Genomic DNA, 26,825 nt, shown 5'->3' with positions numbered 1-26,825 from the left:
TATTACCGAAAGACACCTTGATATAAAGGTTATGGAATGGGAACAATTACTCCTCACTGGGGTTCCTTACTTCCATCATATCACACATAAACCATATGGACCTTAAAATAAAGCCAAAGGAAGAATAGGTAACACTTACTTTTACTTTAAGCCCCCCTATTTAGCATTTATAAGCAGTATATGAACCTTTAATAAATGGTTTATAACATACTGTTATGTATTTGTAGGCAGATATTCGTGTTTATTAATGCATTTGTCAACTATAACTCTCCTGTGAGCACCTGTAAGTGAAGGCTGGTTTATAAACAGATAATGAATGACAATATAGTAAAACATAGTCTTCAGGAGAAGTCATAATTGTTGACGAAAGCTGTACATTAATAAATATTATAAATGTCTTTAAAGCTGCTTTACAACTACATTATAGTGTGTTATAAATCATGTATTAAATGTTTGTATATTGCTTATAAATGCTACATGCTACAGGTGGACTTAAAGTAAAGTGTTACCAGTTATGATTGCTGACAAATACTGTGCATTAATAAATACTTTAAAAATGTCCTTATACTGTAGCTGTGTACTACTATATTAAAGAATTTATTAAATATTCTTATACAGCTAATAAATTCTAAATACAGGGATTATAAGAAAAGTGTTACCGAAGAATCAGTTATTGGAAGAACATTTCTCAATAGATTTTAAATAATCTTCTCTTTTCAGATGTCAAGATATAGAAAAGCAAGATTTAGAGCAAAGGTTTTCTGTTGATACACTAATTCAGTAATACTCTATTTTGACTACTGCAGTCCTAACAATGGATAGATATCGCAAACTGAGTTGTACCAGTATCATAAATGACAGAAATTCAAGTAAAATGTTATTCCTCCTCCTCTGTTCCTGGTTGTGCAGTACGCTATGCTAGAGAAAAACAAACACCTCAAGATCTCTCCCATAATGACCTTCATGCGTAGCTATAGCAACCATCATACCAGTGGATCTTTCGTAGAATACAGATATACTCACCGAGCTGAAGTCAAGCTCCAGCTGAGAGCTTAAGGGGGAAAAAATCAATCACTCAGTGCTTTAATTTAGCACTAAAAAAGAAAAGCTTCACCTGCTGTAGTTGCACAATCACACTCAACACAAAAATTTAATGAAGGTATTTGAAGAATATTGGGTGGAATATTATAGCAACCTTATGAATTTTTGTTCACACAGACCATTTATACCATTTCGCTTTTTGTAAATAAATACCAGTTATAATCTTTTCAGTTCAGAAGAATCCAGTAGACTAGAAATCAGCCCCCTAAACAGTCACCCAGTGACACTACAGTGTCCATTAATTAAACCATTTTTACTATTGGATTATTACATTGTACCATTTGAGATGACAAAGTATATCAGTGGTAATGATTAGTGTTATTGCAGCACTGACTGTAACTTTCTAACAATTAAAACATGAACTGTCCTTTTGTTTGAGTATATGGAGTGAGACAGTATTGCTTGTACTACCTCACTCCATTCTGTGTACTGCAACACTATGTGTTGTACATAGAAGATGAAATGCCTTTCTAAGTAGACAAGGAAGGCAATACAGTTTTTTAAAGTTACTTTTGTGTGAACCAATGTACTGTCACAGTTAAATCTAATAAATGTTCTGCCAGTGTCGATCTTAAATAAAACAAAGTCTCTAAAGCTGCATATTAAAACCACAACTGACACACCAGAGTGATTTGATCAAAAAGAGTGTACAAACTCAAAAGCCTCTCCAGAGACAATGGCAGTGCAGAAATATGAAATCTTTTTGAATTTGTATGGAAAACTTTATTTGATAATAAAAATAGCATTCACAGACTTCTTTTGATAGCTACATATACATTGTAATCCATCTCAAGGAAAGAAGCTGGATAAGTCCACATCTACTTGTACTTAGACTAATGTTATGTATAGCTTCATGGGTCAAATAAAGCTATGAACAATACAATGTAGTATTTATATATGCATAGTTTTATAAAAAAGATTGGCCCATATACATGTACTGCTTTTATCAACACAGAGACAGCATTATGTCCGGAGCACATTGCAAGAACTAATGCTTGAAGAACACAGACTGCATACAAGTGCTTTATAATACAAAGGCAGGCTAACCATCGAGAGATTCAAACCATCAAACAGTTTCTGATTGACCAAATACAGTCTTTCATTTTAAAATGTCTTTACATACCTGATCCAGAGTAAATCAACATATTTCCCATAAATCATCAGGTCCATTTCAGAGATATAAACACAATATCACATTCCTCACTGCTGAGGTTTTTCATAAATTTCTCTTTTGTACAAGAAAAAGGCAACATTTTATTCCTTGACAGGTTCCTAATAGTTACACTGGAAAAACTATTTACAGGTGATGGCTAACAGGTTAACTTCTTAAATGTGTTTCTTTTTTTTTCCTTCTTTTTTTGTTAATACAGTACCATGGCGACAACAGTGATCAAACAATGCTTTTGTTGTGGTTTATCCAATATATTTTTAGTTCTCTCATGAAACATAAAACAGAGAATACACACACAACACATTATGAAGTAGCAGTCAGACTCCAGTGGCGTGACAACATGGCTCAGCATGGCAGATTGGTCGTCTCCTGTGCCAAGACTCTCCATATATTATCAACACAACAAACCACATTAGCTCTTTGTGTCAGGACCCAGGAGGTGGTCGGTACGCAAATGTGGGTATCATCAACATGAGTACAGGGCTAACAATTACTGTGGGTTTACAGTGCATGTTCCTTATTCATTATTCTCGCTCAGACTTATCAGATAAAGTGGTTAAATTACACTTAAATTTACACATGCATCTTGCACAGGGATAATTTACACATTTGTTTGTTTTAAACTTTTTTTTGGCATATCTGAAAAATCATATTTTATTGGTAGCTTCAAGCTGGTATTCTGGCATAATGCAGACTCATCTAAAGTACTACATTGAAATTTTGAAACAGAGAATCTACCAGAACAGTTTTGCCTGGTCAGGTTCCTTCCCTACTACATCAGTACACACTGAGCAACAACAGGCCAGAGTGTTCAAGTTACAAGTTTTCAGTTTATCAGTTGTCATATTTCTTTTCTTAATTTTGGTAGTGTGTGGGTATATTTAGACAAAGGAGGGTGAGCTGTCACACATTTCGAGGATGCAACACAAGTAAGGGTACAGCATGCTTTCCCAGGTACAATGTGCACTTCTACCATGGTCCTTAAAGATTCAACGAAGCTTGCTCAAAATATATGCCAAATTAAAAATAAATAGTGAGCAAATGCAAAAAAGTCATATATTATTTATATAATTATCGCTTTACTTTTACCATCAGATCTTAAATTTAGATTTGTGTCCAATGTGACTTTCACAGTTCTTATGAACTATCAGTATCTTGTGCTATTGTTTGTTCAGTAAAGCAATTAAGGAATGGAAAAGACATTTAAAAACAAGTTGAAAACAAGCTTAGTAGTTAGAAGTTAGTTACCACAACTGGAAGCATGTTTCATAACTCTGAGGGAACAAATATTTAGATTCAGCAATGCCTACAAAAAGCAATATCAACAATTTTATATGCAGGCACATACAATACCTTTACTATAGTACAACAACTTCTGTTATGTTCAAAATAACTAGAACAATGACAAAACAATCAGTATGAACTGATAGGATTGTACTCCTGCTGTTTTATGAATCTCTGGATTGGATCACAAGTAGTTAAGTCAAATCAATCAATAAACCAGTCGACCAAATAAAACACAAGAGTTAGTGTCCTCAGAAGTCCAAATCCAGTGTATGGTACATAGTTTGCACAGATAGAGGAGAGAGTGGCGAGGGGGATCTCTGCTCTGCTCTAGATGCTGAGGTCTTTGGGGCTTTCTTTGTATAGCCTTTTCTTGGGCTCAGGGAGCTGGTTTGGGCTGTGGCCTACTGAGTTATTGTTATGGCCTGTGTTGTTGTAGGCAGCATTTTTGTGTGCAGCGTTGTTCTTCATCATGCTGTAGTAGTCCTTCAGTCTGGGTGCTGCTGCATAGTTCAGCTCGTCCCGGCTGTAGTTGCTGTCAGGGGAAGAGTCCCGCTCCATTCGGTATCGTCTCTCCGGTGTCCCGTTCATCCGATATCTCTCCTCCGTCCTCTCTGAGGAAGAGTCTCTCAGGAGGTTGCCGTTCTTTGTGGCTCTATCATATATACGGCCCCTGGAAAGAGACAAGGAATCCCCGTTGTTGTTGGTGCGCTCGGGGGTTGTGGCCTCCCTGACTCGCCCAGCCATCTGTGAGTCCTTGAGGAGTTGGCGCTCGTAGAACTTGCGTTCAGGGGTGACAGCGAGGAACCCTCCATCATCGCACTCCCTCTCAGGTGTACGGTCCCGATTAGCTCGCTCTGCCCTGCGGTCCATCGACTTGGCCCGCCGACGATCAGGAGATGAAGCGTGCTTTCGGGTTGGTGAGCGGTCAAGGGAGCCGCGGCGCTGCAGGCGAAACCTCCCGTCCAAAGTAGTACTGCTGCTTGAGAGCTCTCGCCCCCTCAGTTTCTCGGCAGCTGCAGCCTTCTTCCCCGAGCTGTCTTTCCTCAGAGTCTTTAGGAGTTTAGAGATGCCGCTCTCCGACTCGGACTTCTTGACTTTGCGGCCTCGGCTCTTCTTGTTGCCACTGCTACTGCTGTTACTGTTGTCTGGAGACTGCTGTCTGGGAGTACTTTGACTGTGATTGTTATTCCAGGTGTGATGATGGTGGGGGTTAAATTGCCGGCCTTGGTAGTCCATCTGATCTGACCCCGCCCTGTCCCTGTCTCTGCCACGCGCAGCCTCGTCCTGGCGTGATGGTTTGTGAAGGTCTGGTGGATAACTGGACTCCAATGAGGTGTGATATCGGCTGTTAGGTGCCAGCGTTCTCACTTCCGGAGTGTTTTGTGCCCCGGGCGTGGGAGGGTGCCCGTCACTGCTGCCGTCTACAGGAGAGGAGAAAGGAGTAGAAGCTTGATGAAGAGGAATGAGGTTGAAGAATACTTTTACATCAATAACATGTGACATTTATTGTGTTCAGCAGACATGTGTTTCCTTGTTGGTTCATGTGAGCTCTTGCATTGACATGACAGAAAGTCAATGCAGAGATTTATGGAAATCATGCATACATGTGCTCTTTCATATGCTGTATATATCCCCAGAAACAATCAAACTAATCTAAATTGATGTGTAACATTCTGTTTTACACACACACACATAAAAGACATTGAAGTGATAAATCAGTTCAATATGTTTTCTCTATAGGACTGTGGGTTGAGTCACAAGGTGTTGTCAGCAACAACAGCAGGTGCAACACATCGGCAAGTGTAGGGAAGGGGTTATCAATGACACAGCAGGCACCTAGGAAACCATTCAAAACAAAATTGTGAACAGCTCAATGTGCGTCATTGGGAAGACTAAACCAAAAGCAAAAAAGAGTGTGTTTGGCTGCAGGTCTTCCAAATTAGAAACAGGTTGCTATGGCAGCAGCATGTGATGAGCAGTGGCATTAAATTAGTCCAGGTAGAAATATCTGGTTTGGGACTGGCGGAGGGGGAGGGTTTGTGCGTGTATGGATTTTCAGAAGTTAAATTCAGGCACGACAAGACATAAAGCATGCACACTATGTAAACAGATCCGAGCGCAAACACACACAAAGTGAGATTCAGGTAGGGATGAGCTGGAAGGAAGGGTGAATAAAATTGAAAGGAAAACGATGACAGGGAGAGTGGATTGGGACAGACTTTTGGCTACAAACCGTGGTCTGATTTTGGCCCATTAGGTAGAAACAGGGCTCTCCCATCTTGTCATTCCTCATTGTACCAACAGCGAGATGAGGAGCCATCATCGCTGGAAAGAGGAGGAAGAGCCCAGCGACAAGAGACAATCAGAGAGAAAGGAGGAATCGAGAGGAGAGAACAAATACAACATACAAGAGGCTGTTTTACAGTGCATCTTAATAGAAAGAAGGGGTTTGTTGTGAACGACAAGACAATATTACACTTTATACACTATCAACAAAACCATCTGAGAGGGGGGAAAGTGTCAGAAAAGATAAACCCCAGATAAACCAGAAAATAATGCAGCTACAACAATATGACTCAAACTGTGAGAGGAATAATCCATCAGCAGAGAATACAGCTCTTGGGAGGGAATATTACTTCAGCTGTAAAACATCTGTGCTACAGATCCTATAGAGTATAAATCACTGAATAGGCTTTTGTGGCAACCATTCCTTCATTGATCAATAATATTTGACAGCTCAATCTTGTGCTGAAACTATGACAAGTCACTTTAAATGAATGGATCACAAAGTGTCTTTCTGTTAAACTTCTATCATTCACAGTAATAATATGAATGAAAATCAGTAAATAAATTTTAACAAAGTCCCTGTGGGGCTCTAAGCAGATAAGCTTTATTGTAGTCTGCGGTGTGTACAGCTGGAACAATAATGAGATTTCAATGCTGGCATTAGCAGTGTTATTTACAGGAAGAGGAGGAAAACATTACAACATGTTTACCTACCATATTCAGGTACAGATCCATCTCCCCGTTTGAGGACGAGCCGCGCCCTCCGACCACCATTCTTGATCAGTTCAATGGCACGTGAATGCTTCATGTTCTTTGTGCTTTCACCATTAATCTCCAGGATCTCATCTCCCACCTAAAGCAGAGAGGCCACGTTATTGTCATAGCTAGCTAATGATAGTGTTTTATCAAGTGTGTAAAGAGGAAATTTAGCCATTTTGCATGTATAGAAGAGAGAAACAGGAGAAAAAAGAACTTTCTGTAGTCACAAATCAGAATTTAATTATTTCGTACCCTCATCTTGCCATTCCTATCAGCAGCCCCATCCTCCGCTAGTCTCAACACATACAGGTCCATGTTGTACTCCCGTCCTCCTCTCAGGCTGAAGCCAAAACCTTTACTGTCCCGCTCGAGGTCCACAGAGTAGAACTCAGCGTCCTATGAGACAGAAAAAGAGAGATAAAGCAAAAGTCACAGAGAGACCAGGGTGGAGGAGTGACTAATCCATGGTGCACAAGGGAGTCAAAAGGTGAGTCCAAACTTCAGGACTAATCAAGCCATGTCCCACAAAAACTCACAGAATGTCAATGGCAGTACAATACCCTAGAATGCATGAATAATTAATGCCACATGAGCCTGTGAGCAGGGTACAGATCACTAAGCAAGGGCATCACAAGGGCTGGACCCAAAACTTAACATAATCATCAAAAGTTCCCTCCCAAGAGAAGTATGGTCTCCACCAAAATCTCTTTCTCTGGCACTCACAGATCCAAAGCTTCATAATCAAAACTATACAATCATTTGAATGTCAGATTTTACAGATATTTTTCAAGATAAAGTAAAATAGGTGGGGATATGGTAATTTATGTGTGAGATATCTAAATGTAATGGAAACATACAATTTAATAAATGACACGCCAACTTAGATATGAATCAAAAATATGACTGAAAAAGAATTGTGTTTGAAATGACAAGAACAAGTAGGATACTACAGGCACTGTATGTGCAAACTAAATCTTGAACTTGAATACCCACTTTTTTTTTTCTTTACTGCTGAAACATAACACTGGACATCTTTCTTTGAATACATTGGTCAAAGACTTAACGTGCTAAAAGAGAAGGAAAACTGCATCAATTTGTTGATTTATGGCCTTTTTCTCTTCTGGTAAACACTGGTTATCTCAATTGCAACGGGACTGAGCTTCTCGAAATCTATTTTGATGCTTTCACACTTGGTGTACATTTTCCCAACACTCCTGTGTCAGAGTGCACGTGTAGCTATCCCTCCATGTATAGTATGTATGTTTGCAAATCTTAGCAATGATGTACATTGGACGTTTAAGCTGCCATTATGCTTCATCAGAACTGCTTGTCGGATGGTTGAATAGCTTCAGAACCCCCTCCCCCACATACGCTTTTACGACGTCAGAATTTGGGGAAGGTTTGTCCGACAATTTCTGTAACTTTCCGAAAGCAACAATCTGACATTCACACTCACTTCACGCCGTGATTGGCTATAATTGAACTCTTTCTAGCTCTCTTTTTACATTCTTTACACCAATATTTCTATTTGTGTGAACAACCAAATGCAGCACTATGAATGCCTTCCAGGAGAGACTTTGTGAAAATACACTTATGATCAGCAGCTTTCCTCTGTTTATTGCTATAGTATGTGTTATGGTTCATGACAGTGGTAACTGATGTATTGATGTAAAACCCAGACAATCATTAACTGTGAAGTGAAAACATCATTCTTACCTGTATTGTCTGACTTTGTGTGGGTGGAGGAGGAGGAGCTCCTTTCGACTTTGAGTTATTCCTTAAAAAAAAAAAGAAAAAGAAACCCATATGAATTATTGTGCTGTATTAAAGAATATATTCTAGAAAGACAGTTGCATTCATGCATATTTAAAACTGATGATCATCACCTACCGGGACTCTGTGGACTGTTGAGGTGTGTGTGTGGTGGTGATGGTAGCTATCTTCTCAGCATTCGTCAGCAGAGAAGCATTGGAAGATTCTGGAAAGAAACACAGAAAATTTTGATTAAAAAAGGATCAACTAAACTAAAATAAAGTGGCTGCTTTTGTTAAATGCATTTGCCCACAGCCGTGTTTTCAAAATACACACGGGAGAACAAAATGTTACTGTCCAGAAGAGTCCACTGAACCGCCCACAGGCTACTCTGTTCAACCTGATGCTAACTGCCTGTGATGTTGTCATTTGCCATTTGCTCATGGACAACACTGGCCCCAATTGCACAAAAGAAAAACAGCAGTAAAGAAAAAAAAACAACATTTCATCTGCTTTTCCAGGAGGGGAAAAAACAAGGACAACTGTCTTTTCGTGCCTTTCTTCAGTTCCATCTTATCACCAGCAAAAACACTGCAGCACACATTAGTTTCCAGTGACACTGGCAGGAGTACAGCTCTGTCTGTGTTTAGCAGGAACATCATCCTGACTCATACTTCTCAGGTTCCTTTCACTCACCCCTTATTACTTGAAGAAATATGACTTCCTCATGGCCACCTCACTGTCTTTCTGAGGTTGAACAGTTTTCTGTAGCCACACATCTTTCGTGATATTTGAAATGAGAATAAGGTGGACCAATAAATGCCATCATTCCCATATTACAGGGCCATGTCATGTTTTCTACTAGGAAACCTTGCTTAGTGCACACAAGCCTATGAGTTAATGGACATGTGTGTGTGGGAGTTTGGACGTGAGAGAGGTGGGAACAATCTTAATTAAGCTTTTCTATGAAGGTTATTACAGTAGAGCTCTGCTCAGTGTTTTTTCTGGTTGACCAGTGGCTCAGCCAGAAACAAGCATCTTTATTACAGCACTTGACATATTTTCCCAACATGTGGAGCTTTGTTTCGCAAACTGCATGTGCTGCAATATTATGCACTTCTATTTCCTTCCCTAAACTAAACTGAAGAGATTAACACCAACAGGAAGCACTTGATAAAATGTGAGCAGTGTTTCTAATCCTTTCAGACTGACAAAATATTGTAAATGGTAAGATATCCAGCGAAGAAAATAAACAAAAAGCAGAAAGAGAGAGAAGAATTGTAGAAGTGCTACAGTAGTTTCTGGGGGCAACTTCACCTTACTCCTACTCAATGACTCACTCTTTGAGAGACCAGGGTTCACACCCTGATGAAAAGTGCTCTTGCCTGTGAAGAGCAGCTGTGCCCTTTCCTTCCTACCACATCAATGAATAAGTCACATCATGCTGCATTATGAAACAGCCATGTGAGGCTTTAAGCCAAAAGCCTTACCATCACCCGGGATGATTCTGAGCGAGACTGTGTTCCCGGCTTCCTTGATCAGGTTGACGATGTCCGAGTGTGACTTGTTGGTGATGGAGCAGCAGTTAACAGCCAATATTCGGTCCCCTACTTTCAGCTTCCCGCAGCGGTCCGCCGGGCTGCCCTCAATGATGCGTCCTATTTTGTGGGGCATGGCCACACAAGTATTTCCAGCTTTTGTGTTAACATACATGTATGTTTGTTTGTTTATTTGTTTGCATGTATATTGTGTGTGTGTGCGTGTGTGTATGTTAGAAATAGTGTGTAATTGATTGTATTGATTGGTTATATTGATTTATATTTTTTTTTAAAGAAAAAGACAGAAAGAAAGCAGGGAGAAAGAGATGAAAAGAAAGGTTAATTATCCAAATTACCATATCCCAGTTCACCCAGAGAAAACCATTTAGTGTAGTTAACATGTGGCATCCATGTACGCATGCAAAATACTAGATGCCTCAGAAAGGGGGGTAAAAAAAATATCTAAATTCATGGGCTCAGTGAGAAAATGCAGAATCTGTCCTCTGCCACCATAATCTGATGTATTCATCAATAGACTGTGAATCATATGCCACTGGTCAGGGCCCACAGTGGCCAACACTTGACAGCCTATCAATACACTGGTCACATCATCATGACATCACCTCTCTACCAGGGATCAATGAGCACACAATCGTTGCTGCAGTATTAAGACATTCAGGTAATTGAGCTGTGGGATCTTGGCCTGCTCAGAAAATAAGGATTCCTATAGAGGAGCATCTGAGGTGAGATTTGCAGCCTATAGCCTATATATGGCACTAGTCATGTGGTCAAGTGCTAACACTGCATGAAATACAATCTGCACCTGAGTGACAGTGTTCAATAACACTAAATCTTGTTTGCACAGAAGCACTGAACAGACCCTGGGGATCTCCAGTTCTCCTCACCCTCCCATCTTCTCACTCCCTTTATCTCTGCTCCTTCCTGCGCTCCCCCTTCCACCCAATATTTTTTACAACATCCATATTTATTACATTATATTACTTTGCAGCTGCCCAACCTTAATCTTGAATGAGAAATGCACTTGTATCATGTCATTCTATCTAAGTAATGAGATGTGGGACATTACAGGGTATAGTACGTACCCAGGATTTAATACCCAATCTGCTAAGCACAACACCAACCGCAGGTCATAGTAGGAGGGGATGAGAGGGGGGATGGGCCCTGCTGGACTGGAGCAAATGGTTTACGTATCCATGATGTTTGGGAGATTGAATCAGTTGAAACTGCTTTGTTCTTCCCAGGACTGACAAACACCTAGCGTTCCTGGAAGAGTCATCAGAGCCATGGGTTTTTTATAATTTTAATTTTTTTTTGTAATACACTTTCCTCTGTCACATTTTAGCTCATGTCCCACATGGTTGGACTCCATTAGAAGAGTGAGCACGGAATGCTACAGTACAGTCCCAGATCAGCACATGAAAGCACAAAGTCCATTCATCTCATTGTCCCAAGGGGAATAGTGACGGAGCAGAGCAGGGGAGCGCAGTGAGGCAGCAACAACAGGAACCTCAAAAGACTACAAGCCGTTTAGACAAGGTTGTTGACTAGCACTGTCACTGGTGTGTCACTGGTGTGACGGTGCTAGACACATTCATTCTTGCATTGCATTTTGCACAGCAACACCATTAGCCCATGGGATCCCTGAGCAGTCAGTGTGGCAAACGTCTCATCCATTCTTTTGATTCGCCTGTGACACACCACAGTACATCATCATAATGGCTAACTATACAAGGGACCTTGGCATGACATTGGTGTTGGACATTCATCACTCGGAGGTTAATACCAAATTTGTTTGAGGAGGACATCTACAATTCCTCATCAATGCCTGAGCAACTTTAATACATGCAATTCTGCTGTTTTTCCATGATACGTAAATGGTATGGACAGCTATGGAGTGCTGAGTAGGCTTCAATTACATGCTGAATGAATTGGTGAGGGCAGCTGTGAGGCATGAATCTGTGATGATGGTGTTTGTGATAAAGCTGCAGCCAGCCCAAGCCTGAGGGAGCATGCTCCACACATGAAGAGATTTTTTTATCCCTAAGCTCACGATAGTAGGTTTGTGACCTCAGTGTGTGGCATTAAGCGCACTCCTGTCAAACTCCCCTGCTCTTCATAAAGTGGAGGAAACTCAATGAGGAGTAACTGCAAAAATATTGTAATTGTGCCAGGAGATGGCATCAGTCATTTCACTCAGTGGTTATTTTATACTCTCTGTGGATGTGTCTCTTTGCTGGAGGTAAGCATAGGATACTGTGGTTGTTTCATGCACCAACTCTCAGGTTTTTTTAGATCAAGTTGTTCAATGTATCTGCAGATCTTGAAAAGGCTTAAAAAGCATTGAATTTAGTTTCATCAAAAAAGGCCTTAGAATGTATTAAAAAGTATTTTATTTATAGGCTGTAATGTTAGTTATAAAATGTTTTGTATCTGATTGTGGGCTGTCAGGATACATGAACACCTAAAAACTAACACCTGGGATTGTTTCGACAGTGGGTTGTGCATGCAGGAGTTTCAGTCGGCACAATCAGACCTACAGCAAGCCCTGCCACTACTGCTAGCTACAGTAGCTAGGGAGCTCATTGTCTCATAATGGGTAAGTCTGGATTTTAGCAAAAAAAAATGTAATGAACTTGAAATAATCATTTTCAGTTGGTTAATTCATCCTTCCATTTTCTGGCTCTGTTGGTTCAGGTTGCCAGAAATGAGTGAATGATATTAATTATATCATTAGGAATTATTGTTATATACTGCTGGGAAGTATTGAAAAAAAGTGTGATATAATAATAATAAATAATTCTTGGTCATATGGGTTTTATCACATACTTTTATACTTTGGACAGCATGATTGTGAAACAGATATTAAGTTGCATTCTACGTGGTATTAAAAAGGTCTTAAAAGAAAGATCAAATGGGTATAGTTTAAAATCAATAAATATTATCATCTGTGCCATGTGGTAACCTTTGAAGAATATTGCTTTGAGACAAAAATATTGTTCTGTTTTGAAGTTATTTGAGTATGCTGCTCACAGTCGGAGAGTAAATTAATCACAGAGAAAAATGATGATCTTCAGAAAAACTCTTCACGTAACATGCACCAATACAGATTACAAATGCCCAAACAATCAAACTGTTGAGTCAGATTAAGGTCTAAATTGAACCACGTTGAAGTCAAACAGAGTCAGTCTATAGTAAACAAAATTAATTCTCATGTCAAACTGAATAGAAGTCCCTGTCAATCTCAACTGGCTCTAGCTCAGTTTGCCTCACTTACCAAAGGTGGTGCCGGCGTCAGGCCTGGAAACGGATGACACAATGACGAAACCGAAACCCTCATTCTCTCCACGCTGGATCTCCACATCGTACGGCTGCAGGGAGGCAGGCACCACCGCACTCCCGCTGCCACCTCCGCCGCCACTGCCTATGCCGCTGGTAGATCCACTGCCAGAGCTGACAGTGTTGAGAGAGTTCTGGCTGCCCTGGGGGGTCCGCTTTCCCTCTGTCAGGCTGGGTGCCTGGGTGCTGCTGTGGTGGGAGGAGGCCGGCGATGGGGGAACATCACCTTCCCCTTTTGACACTGTAGATGAAGAGGAAGAGAATGGCCTGGTTAGACATGTATTACTCATGCATTTCTTTAACTTTAGATTCGAGTATTCAACCTGTCTGCAGAGCAGAGCAAGCAGTGTGCATTATGTTTACATAACACTCATGTATGAATACACATGCACCAAAAATGCTAATTACCTGGGTATCCGGGGGTCTTGCGTCTGACTGTGAGGTTGACATGGCCCTGTTTGGCGGCCTGCTGCATCAGCTGCACCACCAGCTGGTGAGACTTGCCTACCACCGCCGTGCCATCCACACAGATGAGCTCATCACCCGACCGCAGGCGTCCATCCTCATCTGCTGCCCCGTACTTCACTATGTGCCCTATGTAGATCTGGAAAGGCAAGCACACACAATGCATAATGTAACGGATTACTGACTTTTGTTAAATCACGCTGTAATTCATAGTATCGTCTATCAACAGAGTGACGTGAATACAGTAGCTTTATGATACAATAATATGGCTAATTGAGAGTAATTAAACTGCAGTAAATTAAACCACCAGCCAAGAGAGAGTGCTCATTGTGACTTATCTCATTCTGATTTTAAATTAATCCGCAGCATTTGAGAGTCTACTGTTGCATTGCTTTGAAGGTATTTATGGCTGACGTTCAGAGAAACCAAGACGGCCAATGTAGCCTATTGGGGCCACGGAGAAGCTTGTGTGCTTTAGGCATTGTGTGGGAGTGTACACACAGTTCTGACAGAAACAAGTGCACAACTACCACCCAACATTTCTGGCACAAACAACAAGTACTAACTCCTATGGGGTAGACCTGAAGCCTGCTGCCATTTTATTTCCCTCTATTCCTCCATATCTGCCTTCCACTCTTCCTCTTGCTCCCTCCTTTTAAGACAAATATATGGCACACAACCAGAGGGATTGTGGGTAAGGCCTTTGCTTCTCTTAACAAGCTGTCTATATGATCCTCCAGAGAGCAACAGCACCAGTCAGAGAGAGTGATGTGTTAGGACTTTCTGCTACTCCGGTTTAAAGGCAGACTAGACAGAAAAGGAGGAGGAAATCGAAAGACAGAGAAAACTAACAAAACAGAACCTCTTATAGAACTGGGGAGCATACTAAGAAAAATGACAAAGCATTCACAGCAATAGTATGGATGGGGTGTATGAGTGTAAATCTTTTAATTCATCAGCTATTATGATAAACTATTGATGGGATTCAAAGGTGGAGGGATACTTACAGGCTCCCCGGGCTCATTTCCTCCCAGGATCCGGAAGCCGAAGCCTGTATCCTTCCGCCAAAGGAAAATGTCTTGCTCCTGGCAATCTGGCACTGAAATGCACAAGAGAAACAGTGAGAGGACTCCATGGAGATCAACCACCAAATCTGCCAAAGACCCACAGGCTCTGCTCAGCGATAACTGATTAGCATCTATGTAGGCTCATCACTGAATGCTTGTTGCTCTAATCAACAAGTTATGTCTCCCCTTTTTGTCTAATTATCACAAATCCACGTCCAGTTGTGTAATTGCGAATCAATAAGGTGTTTGTTTTTCTATTAGTGTCAGAATGAGGGCAGGCAGGATCAACAGCTGCTCCTTCCCTTGCCTCGGCCCAGCCTCGTTGAGCAGATTGGCTGCTTGTTCTCACGCGTAGACCACAAACTAGGCTGCAAAGTCTCATGCTGTGACCTCATCATGCTCGCGGACCTGCAGTCTGAAAAGTTACTCAAGGGCGACTATTAACCCCCATTTATAACTGAACCTTTCTTAACACATGGATTTGTAGCCTCACTTTCACCTATTTCCTCTCCTGCAGTCCATCACACACACACACAACTCCATACACATTTGCATATCGCCATGCACAGAGCAGACTGTGGAGGAGGACACAGGCAATTTGGTGTCATTCTGTTCAACCCATGGGGCCAGTCTGCACAGGCCATTTCTTCTTGCACTGCCTGCTGTCTACACTGCTGCCATGCAAGGCCAGTGGTGAACCCATTAGCTTCAGCTCTCCGGTTACCCCAGATAACGTGCTTGGTGTGAATTAAACTGCTAGACTTGTAATTAACCCTCAGCCGACCCCGTGTCTGTGGAGTAGTGATCAAAGCTCAATGTAAACTAACAGTAAGAGGTACGGCTGTGTCTCACATCAAGCGACAGGTGACATGAAGCATTGAGGGGAGCAAAATTCCCAAAAGCTTACCTTTCAGTCACACTGTCCTGCCACTGAAATATTGCTCTTCTAGTGCACTCAATGGATGCATGGAATCACCTACTCATAAATTCAAGAGTGCGCACTTGTATGTGGCAGCATGCACATGAATATATTTAAAAATACAGACAAGAGAATCTGGGACTCTTTGTCATTCTCTGTCTCCTCTCTTTCTTGTTTCATTGTGTCTCCCCTCCTCCCCTACTGACTTAAAAAAGGGGCTGCAGCTCCTTCAGGGGTTATCAAACAGATATACCAATCAGCCGCAGCTTAAAGCAGCCCTCTCCGGGCCCAGTTAATATTTAATCAGCAGCAGTCCTAGATTCTACAGGCAGCCATGATTATTAACCAACACTGCAATCCACAGCATGTGCACGTCTGGGCTGGCAACAATCACAATGTGCGACAAGCTAACACAGGAGACCTGCCACAGACATCACTCCTCTACAATCACAACACAGAGATGTATTTCACAACATATACAGACCTCTTCTCCCTTTAAAAAGCACCACCAGTACAAGTACAGGAGGTCTGAAAGCCAGAACAGTCGAGTGAACCTGTTATTTCAGAGGATCCTTCCCCCTTTCTCACAGGCTCTTCTATTAGAAACAGAAAATAAGTGGTTTGACACCCTTACAGAGTTTCCCCTTGAATAATGCAAGAATAGGCTTTGACTGCAAATGATATTGAGGAGTATCACAGAGAAGCTGCCTACTGTCTGGTGTTCCAGTTTTGAATTTTGGTAAAGTGTGCCTCATCCCTTCACCGGATGATGTGCAAGAAAATACACACAGACACACGCTTTTCTTTGTTTGAATTTTTGTACTTGCTGGTTCTTTTCAGTCGAGAGGAAGGCAAGAAGACACATGCACATGCACACACACACACACACACACACCACCACACAACTCATCAGTAAGCACTTGTGTGTCTTTAAGGACACTTCCCACTTGGAGGCACCTTTTGTTACAGGATCAGCTGTGACTCAGTAAGTGCACGATTGTTTAGCAAACACACAAAAATGCATTAACAGATACAAATACATAGATAGACATGTGCCCTGTGTTGATCACACTGTATACTCAGCTGTGATTCTTGTACTCTGTGCAAGGCCCCCTCGGGCACAATTGAAGAAATACACTTGCTAATGCACTCTAAGCAATGCAATCAGAGATGTTTTCAGGGCGTCCTTTCACTTTATCAAAAGGGTCTAACTATCCAATCAGTGGACATTAGTTTTAAAAAACAAAAAATCCACCCAGCAGTTATCCAGCTGTTAACCTCCATGTTTAATCTCAAAATCATACAGTAGATCTTTTATATAGCACTGAACTCAAAGTGATTTTATAAAATGCTTAATAGAAAAGCAGAAGAAATAACAAAATAACATGGAATAAAAACACACATGGCAAAGACAAGGAAAATGCTTTAGATTATTTAAAGGAATAAATCTACATTTTGGGAAATGCACGTATTTGCTTTTTTTGCTGAGAGTTAGATAAGAGGATCAATACCAATTTCATGTCTGTCTGTGAAATATGAAGCTATAGCCAAGTTAGCTTAGACTTGAAACAGGAGGAAACAGCTAGCCTGATTCTATCTGAAGATAAAATAGGCCAACCAGCACCTCTAAAGCAAGAACATCTGCACATAACCCCTGTTAAATGGCAGATTGTGTTTTTTTCACTTTGGTTGCTGTCTGAAATAAACAAACAAGATGTAACGTGTTAATTAGTGAGCTTTATAGGTGCTGGTAGGCAGACTTTGTTACTTTGGATAGAGCCAGGCTAGCTGTTTTCATTCTTTATGCTAAGCTAAACTAACTGGCTGCTGGCAGTCGATTCATATTTACCATACAAACATGAGAGTGGTATTAATATTCTCATGTAACTCTCCACCAGAAAAATCCTTTTTATCTACAAAAATGTGTGATAATAGCCTCAGATCTTTAGTCAGGTCATTCCACAATAGAAAGCTGATTTTTTTTTTAGCTTTTATCTTGAATTTAAACCATTAAATGTCTCCTGCCAGATGATTTCAGGCCATATTCACCCTTATAGAAGGTTAAAAGGTCTGTAATATCACTAGAGGATAAACTTTGCTGACCGTTAAACTCTAAAGTCAGCAAAACTTTCAAACTCCTAAAATAAGTTAATAAGAGAAGAACTGAATTCTACTCACATCGGCTCTCGTACATGCTCCTGGACTGCGCCCAAATCTTAAAGGGGTCTGGCTTCTTCTGGAGGGTGAGGGTGCCATCTGCGGGGTCCTGAGGGGGCAGGCCTGGCAGAGGCTGGGTGGGGGCAGCAGGAGTGGGAGCCACAGCCTCACTGGGCATGACAGAGGGTGGGTGGCTGGGAGAATCGGTGTGGGTGCTGCGATGGCTGCACACACTGTGCTGTGAGCTGCTCTGGCTGTCTTTCCTCTCTAACTGGTGCTGGGTGGACAGAAAACAGAGAGGTGTATGTGTGTAAGGGAATGGGGGTGGATATAAGCAGAGGATGAGGGCAGAGAGAGGAGAAAAAAAGTGAGAGTGATAAGTGAGTCAGTGATAAGGGCGAGATATAGGGGAAAAGAGAAAGTGTTGATGGAGGACAAAGAGAAAAAAAAGCGAGGTCCAAGGTCATCTTTTTTAGACATTGCAGTAGAACATTTCTCACTAAAAACGTCTGCTGGAGTGTGAGTAGAAATGACTTTGTTTCCATGGTTGCGAGACAAAGACAGATTGAAATGTGAGGGAATTTTAATGAACAAAGAATATTGCCTTTTGTGAATGCCATGGTATTTTTTTTATTGCAGAAGGTCCTATGCGTGGAAACCTATGCACTGAATCAAGGTTGGCCTCAACTGAAATGTGTAAAATCTGGCATGAAAGCAAACTGTAAAATCTCAACAGCAGAGAAGAATCTTGGTAGGTGGGAGGGAAGTATTCTGAGTGTGTTGTTGCAACTCAGTTAACTGAAATTGCTTAAAATAAATGGCTAATTTAACAGTGAAATAAAGACGGTTTGAAACTTAAAATATTCAGTGTTAATCTTGTATATTAGGCCACATGCAGATGGAATTTGGCTCTGCGTGGTAAAAAACGCAGCCGCCTTCATTTGAATGAGGCCAGCTGCAATGCAATGTGACATCATCCGGCAAACCGCTGGGGTGGTGGCCAATTAAATATGTGCATTTCTACTGTAAACCTCGTGACGGTCGAAACAAAAGATAAAATAACTGCCGCCGTGACAACTTTCCAGAGTTGTAAAATCCTGTTACAGAGTACTTTGGCATTTGACAACTGGACTTCCTGGATCGTTTTTCGCTGGGTCAGCGATGGCTGAAGCAACACACCCCCACCAATGAAGCCCCATTGTTTTAACGCAGTGCTGTTTTTGGTCTGAACACCCGCTTCGACAATATATAGAGTGCCAAGATTTTTTTTACAGCCTGTTATTGTGCTGCTAGGCATCTTGTGATTTTCTGTAATCTTTGTATTCTGATTCTGCAACCAGAAAATGTCTATATTACAACGTTATTATCTGCAGATGCACATTACAAAACAGCTTTATGAAAAATGAGCCTTACTGAGAAAATGCAATTACTGACAGTGAAAAGGCAAAAATATAACAACTGAATCAGTTTTTATCTGATGTGAATAATAAACCAGTGCATAAAATGGTAGCAAAGTCATAGCACAGTCTCCCAGTGTCTCACTTATCACACATATGATGGGTCAAATATTCTAGTTATGCTTCTTAATGAGGACAGTAGCCATGCAAAATTGACTTCTCATTTGATCACTGGAGACTTGCTTAATGGGTTGGGACAGCACAGTCTCTCTTGCATATGGGAGTTCACTGTGAGCATTTATTTAGACTCCAAACTGGAGGCAAAATGGTTGTTCTGGGCTGACACGAAGTCGCATGCAGCGTGACATTTCACTGACATAACACAGAGGGAGAAAAACTGGCTTTTCCTCACTGGAAAGCTAATCCAAAGTGACACTCAGGCAGTGCCACTATTGGTCTCACTCGACCCCCTTACAGCGACCACCCCTCCTCCATCCACTGTGCCATGTGACTTGAATAGGTTACACCCACAGCCCTGATTTCAAGATAATCCTAATTCTAATATCCAGCCATCTGAGGGGAAGTCTTTTGATGCTGATCAAGAGGCACAGGACAAGATTTTCTTCCACTCAAGTGGTAGGAATTGAACCCTTCACTGACCTTGGATGAGCCTGTCCAGAGGAAACGTCCTTCTACTATAACTCGGTGGCCCTCCAGGGTTGAATTAGGGTGGCAGTAATTTAAAGCTGCACTGGCATCTCTTTTGAGCTTGTATTGATTTTTTATCAGGTTGAGATGAGTTGTAAAAATGAGTAGGCGTTTGCTCTTTAAACTCCTGAATAACTGCACTGTCCCTCAAGAGACCCTTGCACTGCCCACAGAACTGGTCTTTCTGCCTCTTTTAACCCTTTTCCCCCTGTCCTCTCATATCCGTCACAAATACGAGTCACATTGCAATCTGTTGCTACCTCTCCTCCAGCTTCCCCAATCTCCCTCTGCTTTGCTTCCAGCTCACTCTGTCGTCACTGCCCCCTTCTCCCTGTCTGTTAGCCTCAGTGCATCCTCTGTATCTGTGGGCTATCATAGCGATTCACTGTTGTGGGACAAACCATCTCCACACTGGTCTTCCCCACCCTCATCCACATCCCTTTTTTCCTATCTTTGCTTCATGCCTCTCTCCCATCTTCCCTCAGTTGTGGCGGTCAGCCCTCCCCAACAGCTGGTCACTGTTACACTGCTCTGCCTAGGTTATGCTTAATCAGTCACAGTGTGGCAGGAGTGGAGGGATACAGAGAGAGAAAGAGAGAGGATATGAAACAATGAGAAATGACAATACAGATGCAAGAAAAGCAACAGGATGAAAACAATAAAATAAGCAAAAATCAAAGTGGCAGACTGAGAAAGAAGTTAATTTATGAAGATTTATGAAGCTCTGGATGCAGAACCGTAGAGCAAGAGTTAGATATCATATCTCTGTGTCTTTTGTTCTTTAAATAGCACTCCATTCACTCAGTAGAGCTGTCATGCACACACACGAGCTGAAGATCATAGTACTCACCACCAGCTTTGGACTCCTCTTGGCTGGCACCACTCCTGCAAAACATCGGCAGAGAGACAGAGAGAGCATCAATGACCTGCGGTACTCTTCCCTTGTCCCCTCTGATCAAAAAACTCCCCAGGACGAACGGATGGACCCTGGTTCCTGCTGCAGAGCAGAGCGCAACTGGCCCGTCTCTCTCTTTCTCTTCCTCCTCTTCCTCTCTGTTGCTTTCTCTCTGAGCAACACACTGCGCTAGGCTGCCTGCTAATCTAAGTGATCTCCTCCCCCAGTGCTGTATCCCGCTCCACTCAGCGCTCTCACCCGTGCTATTAGAAGAGGAGCAACTGATCTGTCTGCATTAGACAGGCTGACTTAAGCTGTACCAGCCCTGGACTGCTGGTCCACGCTACAGGTCCCCACAAGTATCCACAACCTGCCCCCCCAACCTCCCACTCTTCTTGCCAGCTGTCTCCAACACAAGCTCTTCAGTTGAATCTCAACTATTAACCACTGAGAAGGAGCTCAGCAGCTTGAGCATCATATCAAAGGAAAGCCTGAGCTTCTGCCTTACGATGTACATCTTCTGAGCAACTACAGAGCCGTGTCTCTTCTATCCACTCCTCTGCTTAGACCAGCGCTTACATTGAGAAGCTAATCTTCTCTCTCTACCTTTTTTTCTTGTTCCCTACCCCTCCTCTTCTTCTGTGCACCATGACACCTCTCTCTCTCTCACTCTCTCTCTCTCTCTCTCTCTCTCTCTCTCTCATACACCAGTTAACATACTGTAGAGAGTCACCAAGAAGATCAAACTAATTTGTGCTAATAAAATATTAATACTTGGAGCCAGTTGTCAGGGGAGAGGATTCACAGCATACCAGTGTAGGGAATAATCTACATTCCCACTTAACTGCTTTATTTTCACATCCATCACAACCCAACAATTCATTCATCAAGTAGGTTCCTCTACCTCAAACATATAATCACCTATTCAGACTCCACCTGACTGTTTACCCCACACACTGAGAGTAAGCACCGCTTTCCAAGAAAACTCCTCTCCCTTCCTGAAGCTCCTTTTCCTGCCACTTGAATGCCCATGAACGACATGGGGCAGGATTAGGACAAAAAGTTGCTGTTGCCAAGACAATCAAGTAGTTCTGTATACAGTGACAGCAGGTCTACTTTGTTAAATATGAGGAGTGAGCAGTAGCAGTGCACCACTTTTATATTAATGCCAGACTTTTGACCCATTACAACTCCATTCTTCTTCATTTTTGTTTTAGAGACCTATGAAAACATATTCCTACAACATCTGATACAAAGCATGCACAGAGAAAAGCTTACTGGAAGTATTAATGAAACCAGCGACATTAATACATGCAACAACATGCAAGCATCCATCTTAGCCTCTTTCGCTGCATTGGCAAAAAATCATTAATTGTTAAAACTCTGTTGCTGCAAAGCCCCTCTCTCTACACGATTCATAATTTATCCTCCCTATTTTCTCTCTCTCTCTCTCTCTCTCTCTCTCTCTCTCTCTCTCGCTCTGTCTCTCTCTCGCTCTCTCTCTGTGTCTCTCTCTCTCCCTCTCTCCCTCCCTCCCTCCCTCAGATTATGGGGTGCCAGTTACTGGAGCAAGTGGAACATCAGCTGCTGACGTGCTGATAAATGTTTGTGTGTGTGTGTCTGACCCAGGAAGGACACACATCAGAAGGTCAGATGTCAATAATAAATGTTTCCCATTACAACAGCAGGTTATATGACCCAGAAGCCCTAAATTACACAATGTGTAAAAACTATCACTTTGAAACAACCTCTGAAAACCTTCAAGCTAGCAACGAGGTCAACATAATTAGCATCAAGCATATAGAAATTGAATTTAACTATGGCCATATGGTTAATAAATTTGAGCATGGAACTGAAGGGGAATAAAGATTCAAGGAACTGACGTAGTTTGACCCCAACTCTACATTCATCCACTGTGTCAACTAGAATAGCAGATTTACATTCTGCATGGTGTGAATGCATCTTCATGCATGATGCAGTCTTTAAATCTGCTGAACTTACTCTGGCATTGTGATGCTGATGTGTGACATGTAATTCAAAGTTGATGGAATCTGGCTGAATGTAACATTGGGCTGAAGCTCCGTGAAAGAAATATGGGAATCGCATGTTCCTGCACATACACAACTGTGTGGAAGCATCCATAAATGCATGCATGCTATACGGTTGTAATACCAGTACAGGCAGGTATGCAAGAAGGTTTATTTCTGCACAGAGCACAAACATCGACGAGCAGGCATGCACAGAAACACGTAGCATTTACATTATGCACCGGGGCCATAAGCCTGATATTTTTTACTCTGCTGAAGCTGCTGAATGACAGTAAAGCTCTGCTTAATACCCCACAACAGAACGCTGCACCATTTAAAAGACTCTGAATTGATCACTAAGCATGCAACATTGGCTTAAAAGGCCTGATTTTATTATTACTAAGGCAACCTTCTACCAGACTGACTAAGACTGTGTCCATTATCATTCAAATGAGAGGGGAAGTAAACAAATTGGTAGTGAAAGCGAGCGCTGTTAGTTGTTTGGTGATCTAAACTGGCTCTAAGCATCAGTGTGGACGATGCTGCTTCCTTTACTTTTACTGTGAAGTACGCCTATAATAACTAGCAGAATTACAAATAACCATGCTAGTGAGGAAGTTATTGAACAGCACTAAAGGCAGGGAGCCTCAAAGACATGTTCATATTATCAATCAGCAATATGAGCATTAGTGTTTCTGCTCAATAGCTTGTACAATTTGTGTGTTGTGGTGATAAAGGAGTGGGTCAGACCTTCATATATCTTGATAAGTGCATTGAAAAAATTGTCCTTGCCATCTGTCCTTGCCATCTGTCCCATCCCTTAATGCTACCAAAATAACTGCCATAGAGGTTGCATTTTTTAGAAATCACACATGCAAACACCACTTTTCACTGGTGAACAGCAACAACACAAGTTATGTAAAATGCAGAAAAATGTTTTTTCTGCATAGTTGTGTGGTTACTGGAGCGAAAGCACTGAAAAAGCTTTTCAAACTGAATCTGCAGCATGGTGAATGGCCAGTGTTTCAATATGCTGTTGAAGCTGTGGCCTTGGTGGGTCTATGCAGAGCCCACACAGAGTGAGAGAATGGTCCTTCCTCCAGGTTTTCTATATACATTGTTAGAGGGCGTACAACATGAGTAATGTTCTCTTTTGTTGAGCCAAACCTATAAACATTTGTCCTTGCTCTACTTATAAGATTGTCCTATTATCCGGTATTACTGTCTCTTCATCGACTCTAAATTATATTGTTCGCTCTTCCTCGTCACCTGTTATTATCATATTTCATTCCTCTACCTTTAATTTCCTCTACATTTTATATCCCTTCTCTCTGTCTTTTCATTTTCTCTGTTCTTTCTCTCTCCCTGTCTCTCAGGGGACAGGAGCGCTGTGCACGATTGTCATGGCAACAACGATGGGAAGACAAGATGGAGGAGTCATAGCTGGCCTGGCCTCCTTTACAGTGGAAGAGATCCTGTTTGTGAGAACACCAGATGTTGTCTTTAAAATTTTATTGGAAAAGAAAAATGTTCTTGACTAGGAAAGCTTAAGGTAATAATATATATTTTTAACAGGTAGATATTCACACATGCAACTGCTTAGAGTGCAAGTGCGCTGCAAAATCACTAAATGATAAAAATGGATCCTGCACATCACACTTGCTTAACACATTTTGGTCCACTGCACATTTGTCAGGTGATGGTTAAGTGAGGCTAAGCAAGAAAAGTATATATTTTAATAAATATATATTTCCAAATCTTAGACTGGCGTGTAGGCAACCTATTCTACCTTTTGACTTTTTCCATTGCACAAATTACACGTTGCCATTCTCCCCTCTTCTAGTTGTTGGACAATCACAGAATTGAAACTAGAGAGACCGTTTGTTGAGCAATCCAAAAAAACAAAATGTGGCTCTGTTCATTTTGGCTCACTGTTCTGCCATTGCAAGGAGCATAAAGGTAATGGCAAAATGCACTACAGCCTTCTGCAAATGCTCTGTGACAAAACACATTTGAATTTTTACTTGTGTGGCTTCTGAACTCGCTCAGTATCTATCTGAGATTAACCACAAGCAAACTACTCTGACACTGTTCAGTTCAGAGCAGTGCTGCCTCCTGGGGTAAACTGTTGGACGGTTGTAGTGTTACAAAATATGTTTGTCTCTCTTTTGTCATGCACATCTGATAATTCAGGCAACTCAATCTGAATCTAAGAACGCTTAAGCTACATTAGGTTCGGTTTTGCTTAACATTTTGTCAATGCTGTAAGGATTTATTTATAATTTTAGCACAGAATATTTTGCATAAATGTAACTTCTGTAACTACTGAAAAAGATCATATACAAAATAATTGGAATATGCCAATTGCTGTGGGAAACACAAACTAACTGTCATGTTTGAGACAAAACAATCCCTGTGTAATGTTATATTTGTTTGACCTTGTGCTTTGTGCCCTCTCTTAAAAACTGACTCTGCTGACTGAGTCAGACAGCACAGATTGATGAGTCACAGATGAACAGATTAAGGCTTCTTCTCCTCCAGCTGAAGTCCACCTTGTTCCTCCTCCTCCTCCTCCTCCTCCTCTCCTCAGCCTAAACTTCTCTAAACCAATCCCCTCGTGCACGCACCCCTCACTGAACTTCCATTGCTGTTCAGCAAATCTTACACTCTCTCTTCTAATCCTCCACCTCCACTTTCTCAAAACATGATCCCTGGCCCTCCTATTTCTCATCCTCTACTCTCTCTACTTATCTGCCTTACCTCGCTCCTCTTAGTTCCCATAATTGTTGTTTGTGAATGATTATACTCTAGCTGCTAGCGATCACTTGAAAGGTCACAGCATCATTCTCAGGCAGAAAGCCGAGCACACAGCTCAGTTCCAAGAACCATTATTATCGAGTACAGCTGCAACTAATGATTATTTTTATTATTGATTAACCTCTGATGTATATTTTGGATTCATCAAGTAAGCTGTTTAGTTTAGAAAATGTCAGAAATTAGTGAAAAATGCCCATCACAATTTCCCATAGCCCAAAGTGATGTCTTCAAATTGCTTGTTTGTGTGACCAACGGTCCAAAACCCAAAGATATTCAATTTACAATTATATTAAAAAGGTGAAATCAAGCAAATCCTCACATTTGAGAGTCTGGAAGCAGTGAGTGTTTGGCATTTTTTGTTTTTGATTGACTTGCTGTCCGACTAAAGGCACCTTTACACTGTGAGACAACCAAGATCGTGTAAGTTTATTGCATGCGAGGTGGGTCTAATAAAATCTCAGTCGTAATCTGTGTCAGACTGTACGATATGAGTTTGAGGCATATCAGATTGTGTGATGAATGTGTGAATTTGTAGTGCTATGATAAAAAAGTATATGAGAAAATAGGCGTGTCATCCATCTGTGCCGTTCTTTATTTAGCTCTGCAAGGTTTTCTTCCAAATGTGTTTTGATTTGTGCGCGCGCACATTTATTTCCCTAAGTATTATTAAAAAATGGTGCTTACGAAATGTTGCACCAGCCAGTGTATTCTGGGTCATTTTGTGTCGTTGTCAGATGTTTTGGTTTGTAGACGTGGGTCGTGGCAGCAGCTAATTCTTAGCTAATTAGCTGAGAATTAGCTAATTCTCAGCTAATTGTGAGAATTAGCTGAATTTTCCTAAATTTCTGACAGACTTTGGTCGTCAAAGCTCCAAATAGACTGTCAGTGGACGAGTCTCACAGTGAGATCTAGGACCACCGTTATGGATTGACAACTAAAGATTTTACCACGTTTCTCTCACGATTGTCAACTTTTGTCTCAGACCAGAATCGCACAGTGTGATGAGCCTCGAGGGATTAATCAACTTAACATTTCAGCAAAATTATCGAGCAACTTAAATTTAGACCCATTTTGCGTCTGCATCCTTTATACCAGATACACATCTGTGTGTCAGTGAAAACT

General features: G+C 41.5%; 1 protein-coding gene and 1 long non-coding RNA gene across 21 annotated transcripts in view; one reads left to right on the top strand and one right to left on the bottom strand.

Moving 5' to 3' along the window:
• The window catches only part of LOC122883356, a 43,076-nt gene extending 18,160 nt beyond the window's left edge, over positions 1-24,916 (top strand). Inside the window, exon 2 of the long non-coding RNA XR_006379613.1 lies at positions 22,405-24,916. This is a non-coding gene — a long non-coding RNA (uncharacterized LOC122883356). The remainder of the gene's footprint in view (positions 1-22,404) is intronic.
• The window catches only part of LOC122883351 (membrane-associated guanylate kinase, WW and PDZ domain-containing protein 1-like), a 99,509-nt gene continuing 74,485 nt past the window's right edge, over positions 1,802-26,825 (bottom strand). For 18 of the 20 annotated variants that reach the window (XM_044211906.1, XM_044211893.1, XM_044211897.1 and 15 more), the window contains 11 exons: positions 20,815-20,849; positions 17,881-18,136; positions 14,724-14,815; positions 13,660-13,855; positions 13,190-13,492; positions 9,847-10,050; positions 8,495-8,582; positions 8,321-8,381; positions 6,857-7,000; positions 6,560-6,698; positions 1,802-4,980 (listed from right to left, as the gene is read on the bottom strand). In XM_044211906.1, the coding sequence (XP_044067841.1) occupies positions 3,887-4,980; positions 6,560-6,698; positions 6,857-7,000; positions 8,321-8,381; positions 8,495-8,582; positions 9,847-10,050; positions 13,190-13,492; positions 13,660-13,855; positions 14,724-14,815; positions 17,881-18,136; positions 20,815-20,849 (2,612 nt within the window). In that variant the 3' untranslated portion in view covers positions 1,802-3,886. Of the gene's footprint in view, positions 4,981-5,792; positions 5,885-6,559; positions 6,699-6,856; positions 7,001-8,320; positions 8,382-8,494; positions 8,583-9,846; positions 10,051-13,189; positions 13,493-13,659; positions 13,856-14,723; positions 14,816-17,880; positions 18,137-20,814; positions 20,850-26,825 lie in introns of all 20 variants that reach the window. The other 2 variants (XM_044211913.1, XM_044211914.1) reach the window with 1 other exon arrangement.

Source organism: Siniperca chuatsi, linkage group LG10 (genome assembly GCF_020085105.1).
Source record: "Siniperca chuatsi isolate FFG_IHB_CAS linkage group LG10, ASM2008510v1, whole genome shotgun sequence".
NCBI classification, from domain to species: domain Eukaryota; kingdom Metazoa; phylum Chordata; class Actinopteri; order Centrarchiformes; family Sinipercidae; genus Siniperca; species Siniperca chuatsi.
Note: the sequence above shows the minus strand (reverse complement) of the source record. Positions and strands in the feature narration are given on the sequence as shown.